At 45.1% G+C, this 14065-nt stretch overlaps 1 protein-coding gene across 4 annotated transcripts in view; it reads right to left on the minus strand.

Annotated features, from left to right (window-relative positions):
• Window positions 1–3899: 3899 nt before the first annotated feature.
• The window catches only part of IFT81 (intraflagellar transport 81), a 46559-nt gene continuing 36393 nt past the window's right edge, over window positions 3900–14065 (minus strand). For 3 of the 4 annotated variants that reach the window (XM_028709512.2, XM_028709513.2, XM_028709514.2), the window contains exons 15-19: window positions 11859–11945; window positions 11125–11196; window positions 10942–11027; window positions 6858–6903; window positions 3900–5268 (exon numbers count right to left, since the gene is read on the minus strand). In XM_028709512.2, coding sequence (XP_028565345.2) covers window positions 5086–5268; window positions 6858–6903; window positions 10942–11027; window positions 11125–11196; window positions 11859–11945 — 474 coding nt within the window. In that variant the 3' untranslated portion in view covers window positions 3900–5085. Of the gene's footprint in view, window positions 5269–6857; window positions 6904–10941; window positions 11028–11124; window positions 11197–11858; window positions 11946–14065 lie in introns of those variants that run through there. The other variant, XR_003704091.2, reaches the window with a different exon arrangement.

The raw sequence follows: 14065 nt of genomic DNA on the forward strand, positions 1-14065 counted from the left end.
GGCCTGGCCAGATGCTGTGCTGGCTTGCTAACTATCTGCACTTGGCGGATGGAGACCTGGTTTAGATGTGCCACAAGGTGCCTGGGACCCCAAGTGGGTAATCTATCTAGGCTTGTCTGCTGTCATGTTTAAATTGTTAAATACATCTAAATGTCCCTGCACTTATTGCCAAACGGCTCACTGCAATTTCTTTTTAACCCCTTCAGTGTATAAACAAATTAATGCAGAAGTGAGCTATTCCTGGATATGTGGTCACATATGAGCAGGCTCCCAGGGGTTCAGGATATTCAAAATGTACATTTAACAGACACTAAATTGTTTCTTACATGTTCTTTGGAACGTCACCAGTAAGAAGCAGGTGATTTTCCAAGCCGTGTGTAATCTCATGTATTAGCTGGTTAGAGTATTAATGCTAATAGGAAAAGCGATAAGCTGAAGGAGCTGTCAGAATTCTCCCACTCTCCTCCCAGGAAACGCCTATCAAATCTCTAACAGGTTGGAAAAAATAGTCACTGAACAAAAACCATTAAAGTCACATTATTGACTGTCCACTTGCACAGAAGCTAAAGATAGCCACTTTATCCCTTCCTCCAGTTTTTCTTTTCTTTGGATAATTATAATTTTCTGCTTCAGCTGAGAAAGTCATTTCTGATGCTGCTGAAGTGCGTAATCAGTTTGCCCTTCTGGAGGGCAACAGGAATGACGCAGCAGTGACAATGGACCTCTGAGGAAGCAGCATGGTGCGTTTTGGGGTGCAATCCAAGAAGTGCTGCTACTGCAAAACCTCCTCTCTCTGCCTTTATATATATATTTCTCTTTGCATTAGGGCAAAAGAAACTGTGCCACAGACACCATTCCAATAAGCATCAGTAAAACATTTTGAGATTTTTCCTGTATGTTCTTTAAGTCCAGAAATTGATTTGAGACTTCTACTCTCTTGCTTGCTCCTCTAAACCTTAAATGAATCATAAGCTTCAGTCAAGGTAGTGCCCTTGTTCATTTCAACAGGGCTTTTGCAAAGCTTGTCTGCTAACCTGCTGGAAGCATACAGATGCTCTAACAGTTATAGGTGCACTTCAGTTTGCAGAGTATGTTGAGGAAAGATGATCACAAATGCATGTTTTTGAGATGTGCTGTCACTTTGGGGCTGTGTGGTTTAGAGGTGGTTCCATGGACACTGACTCCATCTCCTATCAAATCTCCTGCTGTCCCTTCCCTTCAACTCCTGCCTCAAAACCTACCTTTTCTGAGAGACCTTGCTTCAACTCCTTAAATCCTTACCTCCAACTGTAGCCAAGCTTGACTAGAACTGCCTTCACACCCATTTTAACTTTGCGACTCTTTCCCACTTTCAATTTTAGACTGCCTCCCTCCTGGGGAGCAGAGGTCTTTTTTGCAGAACAAACAATTGTGAGCCTTACACAAGCAGATGCAACGGAAGCTTAAAAACATACAGAAGAGTCTGGCATCCTGCTCCCACAGAGGCCAAACAGATGCCCACAAGCGGGACCCAATCATAGGAGCACTCTTCCCTCCTGTAAAGGTAAAAGGACCCCTGACCATTAGGTCCAGTCATGGCCGACTCTGGGGTTGTGGCGCTCATCTCACTTTACTGGCCGAGGGAACTGGCGTACAGCTTCAGGGTCATGTGGCCAGCAGGACTAAGCCGCTTCTGGCGAACCAGAGCAGCACACGGAAACGCTGTTTACCTTCCCGCTGGAGCGGTACCTATTTATCTACTTGCACTTTGATGTGCTTTTGAACTGCTAGGTTGGCAGGAGCAGGGACCGAGTAACGGGAGCTCAGCCCATCATGGGGATTTGAACTGCCGACCTTCCAATCGGCAAATCCTAGGCTCAGTGGTTTAACCCACAGCGCCACCCGCGTCCCATCTTCCATCCTGTAGTTGCCAGCAATTGGTATCTAGAGGCATACTGCCTAGGAAACTGTAGCACGTTATGGATGTGACCAGAGCAGGTTAACAGTTGTCTCTGTCCAGGAAACGTTGAAGGTGAGGGGGAAGAAGCTGAAGATGAGCGTGCCAGGCTACCTGGCGAGTTCATGACAAAGGTATTATTTTCTTAAACTGGACACTTCCTCTTTGGTGATGTTGGCCATTACACTAGGTATATTAAGCAGATTACAAGGATGCTCCTGAGCTACATTCCTCAAGGGCGCTTGGGTCTAGTTCTCACTGAGTTGATAAATCTCCACCTGGGATTTTAGGTGCCTGTGTGACAGAATGTCTCTGTATGAAAACACTGTTCCATTACGAGTGCTGAAGGAAGAATACTCCACTTGAACAGCTGTCTGGCCCCAGTCTGGTTTGAAGTTAAAGACCCCCTCCCCTGCAAGAAAGCACAGAGGCTCTGAAGTTCCCCATCAATGGTGAGCGCCTGGATTAAGCATTTAGGAGCCTGGCTGCTGCATCTGGCCAGTGGCCCCTCTAGTCCAGCCTCCTGTTCTCCCAGTGGCCAAGGGGATGCCCCCAGGGGAAGCCCACAAACAGGGCAAGAGGGTTTCCAGCAACTGGCATTCTTACCTTATCTGCATAATGTCAACAGGTGTTACAATCTAACTACTTTCTGCAGATGGAAAGGGGGGGGGGGGAGAGAGAAAGCAAATTACAACCCAAATTTTCCTTGAATCTCTCTGCTGTTGACATGAGAAGCCAGAAAGGGAATTTCTAACCACCGGCCTGAGATTTCAAAAGTGCTCACTGCTGTGGCCACAGGCTGTGTCGTAGGATGGCTAAATGATTTAGTGGGTAATAAATATGATTTAAGGGCTCCGGGGTGGATTTTCAAATGGCAGTGAACCTCCCAAGTCCTATCAAGCTGCTATTTAGGCCTCAAAAATGCCTCAGAGGGAGAATCAGAGCTACTTTGCAGCTCTATTTCCACTGAGATTGCCTTGGGCACTGGCTATTTACATTTCTCTCCTCCCACCAAATACATTTTCTCACACTTAGAAGCATGCTAACCCTTTCCTCTCCTCCAGCTGTGCTTTAAATTAGACCCTGCTTAATTTATCTCCCCCAGAGACCTAAGTTTCAGAAACCGGCTGGCTGATCCTTCCTTTGAAAACTCAGACACTTTACTGTTGGTTCCACCAGCACAAGGAATAATGAACAAGGAAGACCAGGATTTTGCAGACATGAGTGTGCCAATGACTATCACTCAGTCTTCAGGGTTAAAATCACATTTTGGTCTTGCAAATATCAAATTCTTTTTCAGAAAAACTATGCAAATTAAGCATAATTGAATTGCATCTGCATCATATGGAAATGAAAGTTTTCAAATAATTTCTGAAATATATTTTATACATTTAAGAACTGTACAAATTTATCACATTTGCCCACACAAAACCACATGTTGCAGACTGCAATTTTCATTTGAGAGTAGGGAAGGCTGAAGTCGAGGAAGTGGAGCACAACCACAGTACCTAGCAGAGATGAGACCAACCCAGATCTCACAATTGTTAGGTGTACACGTGTAAGAGCAGGGGAAAATTTATCTTAAAATGTAAAGCATAAATGCAACAAACAGGTGGTTGAAAACAGGTCCATAACTCATGTACACTCTTCAGAGCCTGCTCTTTCTATGGCTCCCTAGTTTTTCATTCAGTAATGCATGTTTCCTCACTGGTGGAGGTGGCGAATGTTTACAGCTCCCGATTCAAATCAGCACTTAACTTTGTCACACCATTTCTTGTTAAAGAGTAAGACAATAGAGCAGCAAGGTCTTGGACTCTGTGTATGGTTTATTTTAAGATCACCTGTTCCATATCTGATGCAGAAGGGTGAGATGCTGACAGCATTTGGCCCCGAGTCAGAAAGCAAAGCCTTTTGACTTCTCAAAAGAGTAACTCCGAGAGGTGAAGTGGAGCCTGACAACCAATAAACGCCTGTTCTTTATTAAGTATGGACAATGGGGAACTGAACAAGCGTACAGAAGAATAACAATGTGAATGTTAGACTTTATTGTCTCTGTGGCTACATTAATGAAATACATTAATTTAATATCTACCAGGAAAAATTAGGCAGAGAGCAGAAAGCTACAGGGAATGTTAAAATGCCATTGTTCTAACAAAGCTAGAAAAGGTTAGAATAACTCCTTTTCATATGTTTCTAAATGACTTCGCTATAGGTCAAAGGCCTAAAGGAAGCAAGGAAACTTCTGGAAGTTCCTGCACCTCCGTTTTAGCCCAAGGACTAAATTTACTAGTTTTAGTCCAACTAGTAAATTTTCTTTACACACCCTTTGCTTAACTCAAGGGAGCCAGGCAGACTCGTGAGAAGTCTAATGGCAGCGATCAGAGGCTCTTGTATCAACTGGCCACACTTTGCTTCCCCAAAGCAAGCTTTGCCTGTTGCTTCTATACTCCACTGCAGCTCTCCAGGGGGAGTGGCCATTTAAAGATGACACCCGATGAAGTTATAGGCCTGCACATACTTTGATGCAAAAAATGCATGTTTAAGAAACGTGCTGAGAATTTGGAAGATAAATGAGCATCCTTTTCCGAGTACCAAGAGGAAGCAATATGTCAGGTTTGGGCATGACTAAGTGCGGTGAGTGGACTTCTTGCAAGCCAGTTTGGCTCTGTGTATCTACAGCCAAGCAGTATATCCTGCTGCTTGGCTGTAGAAGCCACAGAATTAGAACTCCCAACTTTTTGGGCCTGGGGAGGGAGTATCATTCATCTTGGTTTCTCTGTGAAAACAGCCAGCTTTCAGCTCAACACATGGACTAGACCTTTGCCCATAAACCCATTTCAATGCAGTAATTGAACACGGAGCCCATCCCACTGCTTAAACTGGCCTCCAAGTGATAGAGCCACTTTGCATCTGCAGTACCTGTAGAGAGTTATTTTCTCTCTTTAATACAAGGAGCCGCTGAAAAGGCTCCCAGTCAAACTGGGAAACCATTGCCATTCTATTTAGGCTGGGACTTTTCCAAGCAGCCGTTGTAGCTGAACAGCAGCTGAGCCCCTGAACAACAGCAACCAGAAATCTAACTTTTGTAAAAACAGTTGTAGAACTAGACCAATTTTCACAACAGAACTGATGCTCAGTATGGCTGGGATTCACAAGACCAGCCGGTCCTCTCCTCCTTCCTGAATAACCTGGCCAATGGATGCTTGGTTTTGCTGCTTGAGGAAACATTCCTTCTTGCACTCCATGAGCAGTTGGAAATCTCGCCACATTTTCACTTGCTTCAGATTTGGACCGTGGCTTTCCCGCACACTCTTCTGCTTCTCTCGCAGTTTCTGTTACTCAAAAGAACAGTCAAAATCATTCCAAGAAATGTTTCAGAGTTACAACAGTTACCTCACAGTGGGGCACGAACATTTATTTCTCTGAACAAGAGATCCTGGCCTCGACCCAGTACACCCAAAGGAGCATCTCCCCATCGTTCAGCCCAGACACTGAGGTCATCCTTTGAGGGCCTTCTGGTGGTTCCCTCACTGCGAGAACTGAAGTTACAGGGAACCAGGCAAAGGGCCTTCTCAGTAGTGGCGCCCTCCCTGTGGAACACCCTCCCTTCAGATGTCAAGGAAATAAACAACTACACAATGTTTAGAAGACATTTGAAGGCAGCCCTGTTTAGGGAAGTTTTTAATGTTTGATGCTTTATTATGTTTTTATATATGCTGTACGCTGTCCAGAGTAGCTGGGGAAACCCAGCCAGATGGGTGGGATACTCAATTGCTGCTACTTTGTCTGCGTGGCATTACAAGGTCCTGAATTGACTGGGGCAGCCACTGTTGGGGCAGAACTCAGCATGCATATGCAGAGTGCTCAACCTGTGAGCTACAGCCTGTCCCCTAAATCTATGCTTAGCACTAAAAAAAGACATAGATTAAGTGTTTTATGTATGTTTTGTGTGTGTGTTTTGTGTATGTTGAAATAATAGAAGACAATTTTTGATGACAATTCTGCAAAGAAGATCTAAAACAGGGTTAAAAAGCAATTCAAAATGAACTGTTATCAGGACTACAAACATATTAGTCACTGCTCTGTAGTCTGCTTTGTAATCTGGAATGAATAACAACAACAACAACAAGAACCTCATTTATACCCCACCTTTTTCTCCAAGGAGCTCCAGGTGACACACATGGTCCCCCCCCCCCAATTTAATCCCCACAACAACCCTGTAAGGTAGAGGTTAGGCTGAAAGACAGTGACTGGTCATCCTAGGGAGCTTCATGGCTGAGTTGGGATTTAAAGTCTCCCATGTCCTAGTCTGACCCTCTCACCACCACACCAGACTAACTCTAGAACGTAAAGAAAAAATGAAATTAATCTTTACAAGGAATTCTGTCCTTAAAAGTATAACACTTGCATAACTGAATTTATAAGGGAAACGTTAAAGAAAGAAAGAAGTTAAGAAAAAGGAATTATTTGTGCAATTCTGAACTTTACAGAAGACGATTAAAAATGTACAGAACTCAGCAAGGGTCTTAGTCAACGCAGCTATCTCAAAAGCACTTCAGTTACTTTCTATAAAAACACCAAGGACAACAGCTGGGAAATGTATCATCTTCAGCCAGTTTCTGTATATACCACTTCAAATTTGATCTAGCAAAGTGTCGCCTGCATTACAATATCTTATCCCCGGGGTTCCTGGGGAATGTGCTGTTTGTAAAAGATAGTCAAGCAGCTTAAGCATTATCTATAGGAAACCGACTTCAGAATTGTTTCTCTATTTTATTTTGAGAAGCCAATTTATCCGAGCTGCAACAAAATGGTTTTTTGGAGGCTGTGCATAAGGACCAGAATAAACTAATGACAGGCATGAAATGTAGCATTTCTAAAACTGAAAGGGAATATTTTTAAAATAATAACATATTATTACCTTTCCAAGGTTTTCTTGTTCCGTGATCATCCGGGTGTATTGTTCCCTAAAGAAGAGGATAAAATAAACACATACATACACACATACACATTATTTACAAAGAATCTGCGGATGTGAAGTCAAAATGCTGGAGAATCACGGCACCTGCTGTGGCTGCAGAGACCAGGAACTCGTGACTGCTCCTCTCTGGGGAGCAAGCCTGGGCTGCTAGGCGACAAGACCCCCACTCTTGGCTCCACTGATGTGGTCCAAAGGAAAGCAGAGCAATATGTTCAGCACCAGCTTGGCTGCAGGAGTTGCTGGAAGGCACCATCCAACTGTTTTAGGGACTCCACTCCAGATTTGTGAAGGGTTTATTCCTTAACCCTTTCTTCTTCCAAAGATGTCCCACAAGGCAGCAGGTACAGATTTTTCCTTGGAGATTACTCTCAAAGCCTTTCTCACAGTTGTGTATAGCTGCAACGCAGCAGAAGTCTAGGATCAGAGTTTTCCTTCTCCTAGATGAGCTACCTTCCCATGTTGTTGAGCCCAATCTGCCCCTCATTTCCCTCTACAGCACGTGCATAAACTGCCTTCTTGCTGTTAGACCCACTATTGGTCTCATCCACTGAATCTGCCGGAGCCTGTCTTCACATGCAGGGGAAGTTCCTGACTCACTGAAGGTTTGAGAGCCATTGCTTACCCACACCTGGTTCTGCTGGCCAGTTGAAGTCGTTTCCTGGAATTGTGGCTACTGTCGTATGCTGACAGCTTCTAGGAGCCACAGGTGAGAGCTGAATGTAGGGTGGGGACCAATGGCGGACAAACTACCGCAGAAGGAGCATGATGTGTCCCCCACCAGAGGCACTGTCCCGCCCTTAACACCCCATACACCCCAGCACTTTTAGAGTGTTCAAAGTAGTACTTTGTGTGCCAGTGAAATTTACAACAGCCCTGTAAGGCAGCTCCATACATTATACCCATGTTGCAGGTGAGAGTCTGAGGCTTTTTATTCACAATTCCAATGGACTCTTGAGTAGATGATTCATTATTATTATTTTTTACTGTTAAAACACATATTTGTTGTATATCTTTCCTGTCTTATTTCAAGGGTCTAGGAAAGTGATAAAAACCTATTATATTCCATTTGTCCCCATCTTATAAGGTAGATTACACTGACTAGGAATGAATTTTCTGAAGCCTGGCAGAGAGCTATATGGCCAAGGGGGGTTTGGAGATGAGTGTCCTGCATGTAAAGCCTACTAGACTATGCCCTGAAGGACACTGGTTTCACACATCTAAGCTTCTATAAGTCTGTGAGTCATCAAGATAAACTGAAAACCCCAAAGGAATTCACTGGATGATAGAAAAACAACAAACTTGAACCCTCCTACTTCAGCAGCCTATAATGATCCTTTGACTTCACCGAAATCATTGCAACTCTTGGCTCTGTCATCTGAGCAAATGACAGCCTAACAGTTGACTAAAAGGGGGCTGATCCAAGGACTGGAAGCCTGGGACAGAAAATTCTTCCAGCTGGGAATCTTAAGAACTATAAATCCTCTCAGGCGGGTGTTGTAGCTTTCCACTGGGGAAGGCAGGCTAGGATTCCTCCTTTGCTCCCCCCACCCCAGCCAAGACTACTGGGAACTTGCTCTTGTCTCCAGGGCCTGTGCCAGCCATTTACACATTCCCACCCCATATATTGCATGTCCTATGGGGAAATGGGATTTGCGCCTGGAACAGGTTTACCCATCTTTCTCATAACCTGCATGCAGCTGCTGTAATTTGTGCCAGGGCCAAGACGACCTCAATTGCCCCCAAGAGAATGCACATCTATTGACATCCTTCCCCATCACTTTAGGTTCACCAATTGCTCTTTAGTCCCAAGACTTGGAAGGAGAAAAAACAGACAACAGAAAACTAAACCTCTGAATGTTGGGGGGGAAGGGTTGGTGGTTGTTTTTTTTGCTATTTATAATGATGTCTGGAAAGAATGCAACTTAATTTTGAAAGTTAAAACTATTTTTAGAGAACAAAATTAACTTTTCACATTCCTCGGTACTGACTCCATGGAACAGAGGATGGGGATCAGAATTAGGGCATTTTTGGCTCATTAGTAAACTGAGGTTCTGCTTATGGGTTGTTTGAGCTCAGTTTACATTCCAGGGCTCGCAAGAAGAGACATTCAGCCCTGAAAGGATTTCTAGAAATCTGCCTTCTCTTTCCATCCTGCACTTATTGAATTTCTGCCTATCAAAGCTTCTGCTTATTTCCAAGAGAATTTGCACTCTCCTGGTTTTTTTTTCTTCACAGGGAGTAGCAAATGGACATTCAGAAGAGTAACTCACCCAGAAGCACCCTGTATTTTACTGTGCACTAAAAAAGCAAAAGTGCAGGAGGCAGACCCAGAAGACACCTGGAAAATGAACACCGCCCCCATGACAGATGGGCATCCTGATTTGCCTCTTCATAGCTCTTGCTGCTCCCAGAACTGCCCCTGTCTGCAGCATGGGGAACAGACAAGTGAGTGACTTGGGCAGGAAGAAGACCCACCAGCATAAACTCTGTGGCCTCTTAGGACTGGATGGGATGAGCACTGGACACCCAGCCTCTGACATGCTCTTCCTTCTCTGCATTAACCACTGTAAGCACCTAGATACCAGGCAAACCACAGTGGTCGCAATAAGCTTGGAATTCTAAATACAGTACATACAAAGTTTGTGAAGTAGCCACTATAGCACACCAAGGTCTGAGAAGTAGGTTACAGCAGACAGACTGAGAAGAAAACCCACAGAGCAGAGAAACGCTCTCAGCGTTCATCCACTAACTTCCACTGCAACTGTCCTCTCATTTCCACTTTAGCTTTACCATTCCTACTGTTTCTTTGCTCAGCATTCAACTTCTTTCCTCCACTGACATGGATTACATCTCTCCATATATTTGCAAGGGGTTTGTTATCTGTTCCTGGCTGCTCCCCGATTTAGCCACCATAAATGGAGACTCATGAGATCAACAGGCGACATAAACAGTATTTTGTTCTTCAATGAGCGCTCTCTCTCTCTCTCTCTCTCTCTCTGTGTGTGTGTGTGTGTACAGTCCTGTTTTCCTATGGAGAGAATCCTAAATGGAGCCACAGCAAACAAGAAGTGTCACTGCTGAGACTGTTAAGCAGAGGGAACAGAGAATTCCACAAAAACTTAACATGGTCAGTTTCTTCTAGTTCAAGACTAATTACACCTCCATTTCTGAAAAATTGTTTGGAATTAAATCACACTCCCAAGTATATCATGGAATCATAGAATTGCATAGTTGGAAGAGGAACCAAGGGTCATCTAGTCCAACCCCCTGCAATGCAGGAATCTCGGCTAAAGCATCCCTGACAGATGGCCATCCAACCTCTGCTTAAAAACCTCCAAGGAAGGGGAGTCCATCATCTCTCATGGGAGTCTGCTCCACTGCTGAACAGCTCTTACTGCCTGAAAGTTCTTCCTCTTGTTGAGTCTTAATAACCTTTCTTGCCACTGGAACCCATTGGTTTGGGTCCTGCCCTCTGGAGCAGCAGAAAACAAGCTTGTTCCCTCTTCCACGTGGCAGCCCAGGCACGCCAACTCCCTGGGGCCTTGAGTGCCCTAGCCCCCACAACATTTTAAATGGGGGGGGCAGGGCACCCACAAAGTGGGAGCATGTGCGCGCAACGTCATAAGGCTGCCACTATGTGCGTGAGTGATGTCAGCACACCAATGTAGCTGATGTAGTGTGCATGCGCCAGTGGGTGTGCTGACTTAGCGGCCCCAGGCACCCACAGCCGTGGGGGCAAGCTAGCGCCGCTGTGACAGCCTTTGAGGTATTTGAAGATGGCTCTCCTATCTCCTCTCAGTCTCCTCTTTACCAGGCTAAGCATACCCAGCTCCCTCAACCATTCCTCATCAGTCTTGGTTTCCAGGGAATGGTCTTAAGGCACTAGTGAGCCCAACCTCTTGCTGCAGCTAAGCATGTCTGGGACTGACCAGTACTTGGGATGTTCCTGGGGAGCATATGTGTGATGCCTCGGGTTCCAGGTTGAAGGAAGGCGGGATATAAATGAAAGAAAATGAGTAAATACCTGATTGCCTTTCTTCTTTCCTGCATATCTGAAGAAACATACAGCTTCATCTCGTCTTTGGCGCGCTGAAGGCTGACTTCTAGGATCTAAGAAGAAACACCTGAATTTAGATACCAACTGCCCTTCCCATGGAAGCAGGATCATCTTACTGAATGACTACAAAAGAACCTTTCTCAGACCGACCTTTTTCATGCAGTTGATGTGATGATAGCGGCTTTCCTCCTGAATACACTCTTCATGAAGGCCCTTCACCTCCTAAAGCAGGAAGCGCACATTTTTAACATGTATGATGGCAAAAAGCCTGCAACATCAGGACCATTTTCAAGGAAAGAGCGCCTGCTGTCAACAGTCACTGATGATTTAATTGCTTCCTCTTCAGCCAAAGCAAGCAAAATAACTGCTGTTAAGTTTAACTGGTCCAGGGGTGGGTGCAGCCAACCGTTTTGCCACATGTCTGCACCTGGCAGAATGCCTGGATGCAGCCCCCTGCCCACCTGAGCGCATGTAAAACCAAGCTGATGAGAGCCAGTCTAGTGTAGTGGTTAAGAGCAGTAGTCTCGTAATCTGGGGAACCGGGTTCGCGTCTCCGCTCCTCCACCTGCAGCTGCTGGGTGACCTTGGGCCAGTCACACTTCTCTGAAGTCTCTCAGCCCCACTCACCTCACAGAGTGTTTGTTGTGGGGGAGGAAGGGAAAGGAGAATGTTAGCCGCTTTGAGACTCCTTAAAAGGGAGTGAAAGGCGGGATATCAAATCCAAACTCTTCTTCTAACTGGTCCAGGGGTGGGTGCAGCCAACCGTTTTGCCACATGTCTGCACCTGGCAGAATGCCTGGATGCAGCCCCCTGCCCACCTGAGCGCATGTAAAACCAAGCTGATGAGATATGGAGGGGCAGCCCTGTCCTGCCTGCCATCCTACCTGCTCCAGTGCAGAACGGTTGCTCTCCAGGCCTGCTGCACAGCTGTCATACTGGGTTTTTTTCTCTCCGCATTCTTGGGTCAATTCCTGGCGGGGGGAAAGGTAGAAGGGCACATGAATTCTATCAGCATGTGGCACCTGGGAAGATCATGTTCTTGTCAGTCCTGCCGCCTAACCTCAGCTATTGGCACACAGAGGCCCTTACATAAACGGAAAAGGCATCTGAGGCACACCACTCATGGGGAAGCCACCAGCTTCGCAGACCGATAGATCAAATAGGGTAAACCACCACGTAACTTGCAAGCTCCCCCCCCCCCCCCGCCCCAACTTTAAAAACATGTATCACTACCCAGCGTCGTTAATGCTTTGGTGGATTAGGTTTCCCACTTGTTCATTCCATAGCCTAGATTGAGACTCGGCTGCATTAAAATTAAGCTCGCGAGATTGTAAAAGGATTGTGTTCCTGTACAAACAGTTTGTACAGATATTCACTTATGCCATGAGATAATTGGCATCACTAGCAACAGAGCACTCTCGTGAAAGGTAAACTACAATCCAGTTTGTGATAGAAAGTATGGCAGGGCATACTATACTGGTGAGGCAGCAAGCAGACCTGGTGTAGGCCAGTCTTCCCTAGCCTGGGCCCCCATCACTGAAGCTGATGGGATTTATAGTCCAAAACAGCCCCAGAGCCCCAGGCTGGTGTATTCTACAAATCGTGCTTAAAATCAAAGCTTGCCTTCACCCACGTAATAAAATAACGAAGGTTGGGGGAGCATATTTCAAATGAGGGTGCAGGACACCAGGAATTTCTCCTACCTTAGGCCCACTGTAATAAATATAAGAAGTGTCTCGCTGGGTTACATCAGACCACCTGAGTGTTCTGCTAGGGGGTGTCATTTTAGGAGGTGAAACCTAATTTTTGCAATTTTTTTCAGTGAGGCACCTTATATTTTTTATGGTTTCGGATCTGCTATTATTTTTGTGATTGGTCAATATTTAGCTTGGTAAGTCTACATTTGATGAAGAAGTACATAAGCTACTTTTGGAAAACCAAAGAATTTAATTTTACCTTCTGAAAATGTCAGATAATGCTAAATAACAACAAAAACATTAATATATAAGATAACTGCAAGTACTTGGCAATCATTTATAATGATTTCTATGCACTTTGACACTTATTTTTCTTACCAAGAAAAACTAAATTATATTAATTTATCCAAAATACATTTCAAATTCCCATGTCATGTTACAACATTTTAGCACCCCTCATTTTTGGAATTTGAAAGTTGGAAAATTCAGCATGCCCTAATGTTCTGCTCATGTGAATGGCCTGAAGGTGACCATCACCCCCTTCCTCTGGCCGGCAGATGAGTATGATGCATCAGAACATGGAGGTTTCACCCTTATTTAAGGCATTTTATCCTTTGCCCTTTAGCAAAAGAGACTCTCAGATTGGCTTTCAAGAGAGCAGCAGCTCCTTGCCACTGTCAGTGGCAATTCTACCTGCCTTGCCCCCCCCCCCCCGAAGCTCTCTTTCTGCCCCCCATCAGATCCAGGAGCACAGCTTCTCACAGGGCCCAGGCCACGAGAACAGGACAGCTCCTGTCATAGAGTTCGCTCGTCAGACAGCTAACAAGTTAACCATTGCACCAAAACTTTGCACAAGTCCTCAATAGCTGTCTTCTCTGACCATCTCAGGCTCCTTAGGGCACCAGTTTTCCTCATCTCAGCCAGAGCTTCACAGCAGCGCTCCTCATTCCAACCCTGTCTTGAATTTAGCAATGTCTTAAAGCCACACAGGTTTGTATCTGACACATATACGCTGTCTTGAGTTTGAGAAAAACACTAACAGACCCAGCAAACAAGCACATGATGAGCATACTAAATGGTGGATCCCTGGGAGTCCAGTGTAGGAGTGGAATATAGGTTTTTTTAAAGTAAATACTAACATTCACTCAACTATTATTTCTTCCAATGAGGTTTACACTTGAAGAAACACTTTAAAATATAGTCATACCTCGGGTTGAAAGTGCTTCAGGTTGAGTGCTTTTGGGTTGCACTCCACGGCAACCCAGAAGTAATGGAGCGCATTACTTCTGGGTTTCGCCGCTTGCGCATGTGCAGATGCTCAAAATGACGTCACACGCATGCGCGGAAGCGGCAAAACGCGACTTGCGCACGCGCAGAGGTGCAGTTGCGTCTTA

The sequence above is a fragment of the Podarcis muralis genome, chromosome 16, assembly GCF_964188315.1.
Source record: "Podarcis muralis chromosome 16, rPodMur119.hap1.1, whole genome shotgun sequence".
NCBI lineage: Eukaryota > Metazoa > Chordata > Lepidosauria > Squamata > Lacertidae > Podarcis > Podarcis muralis.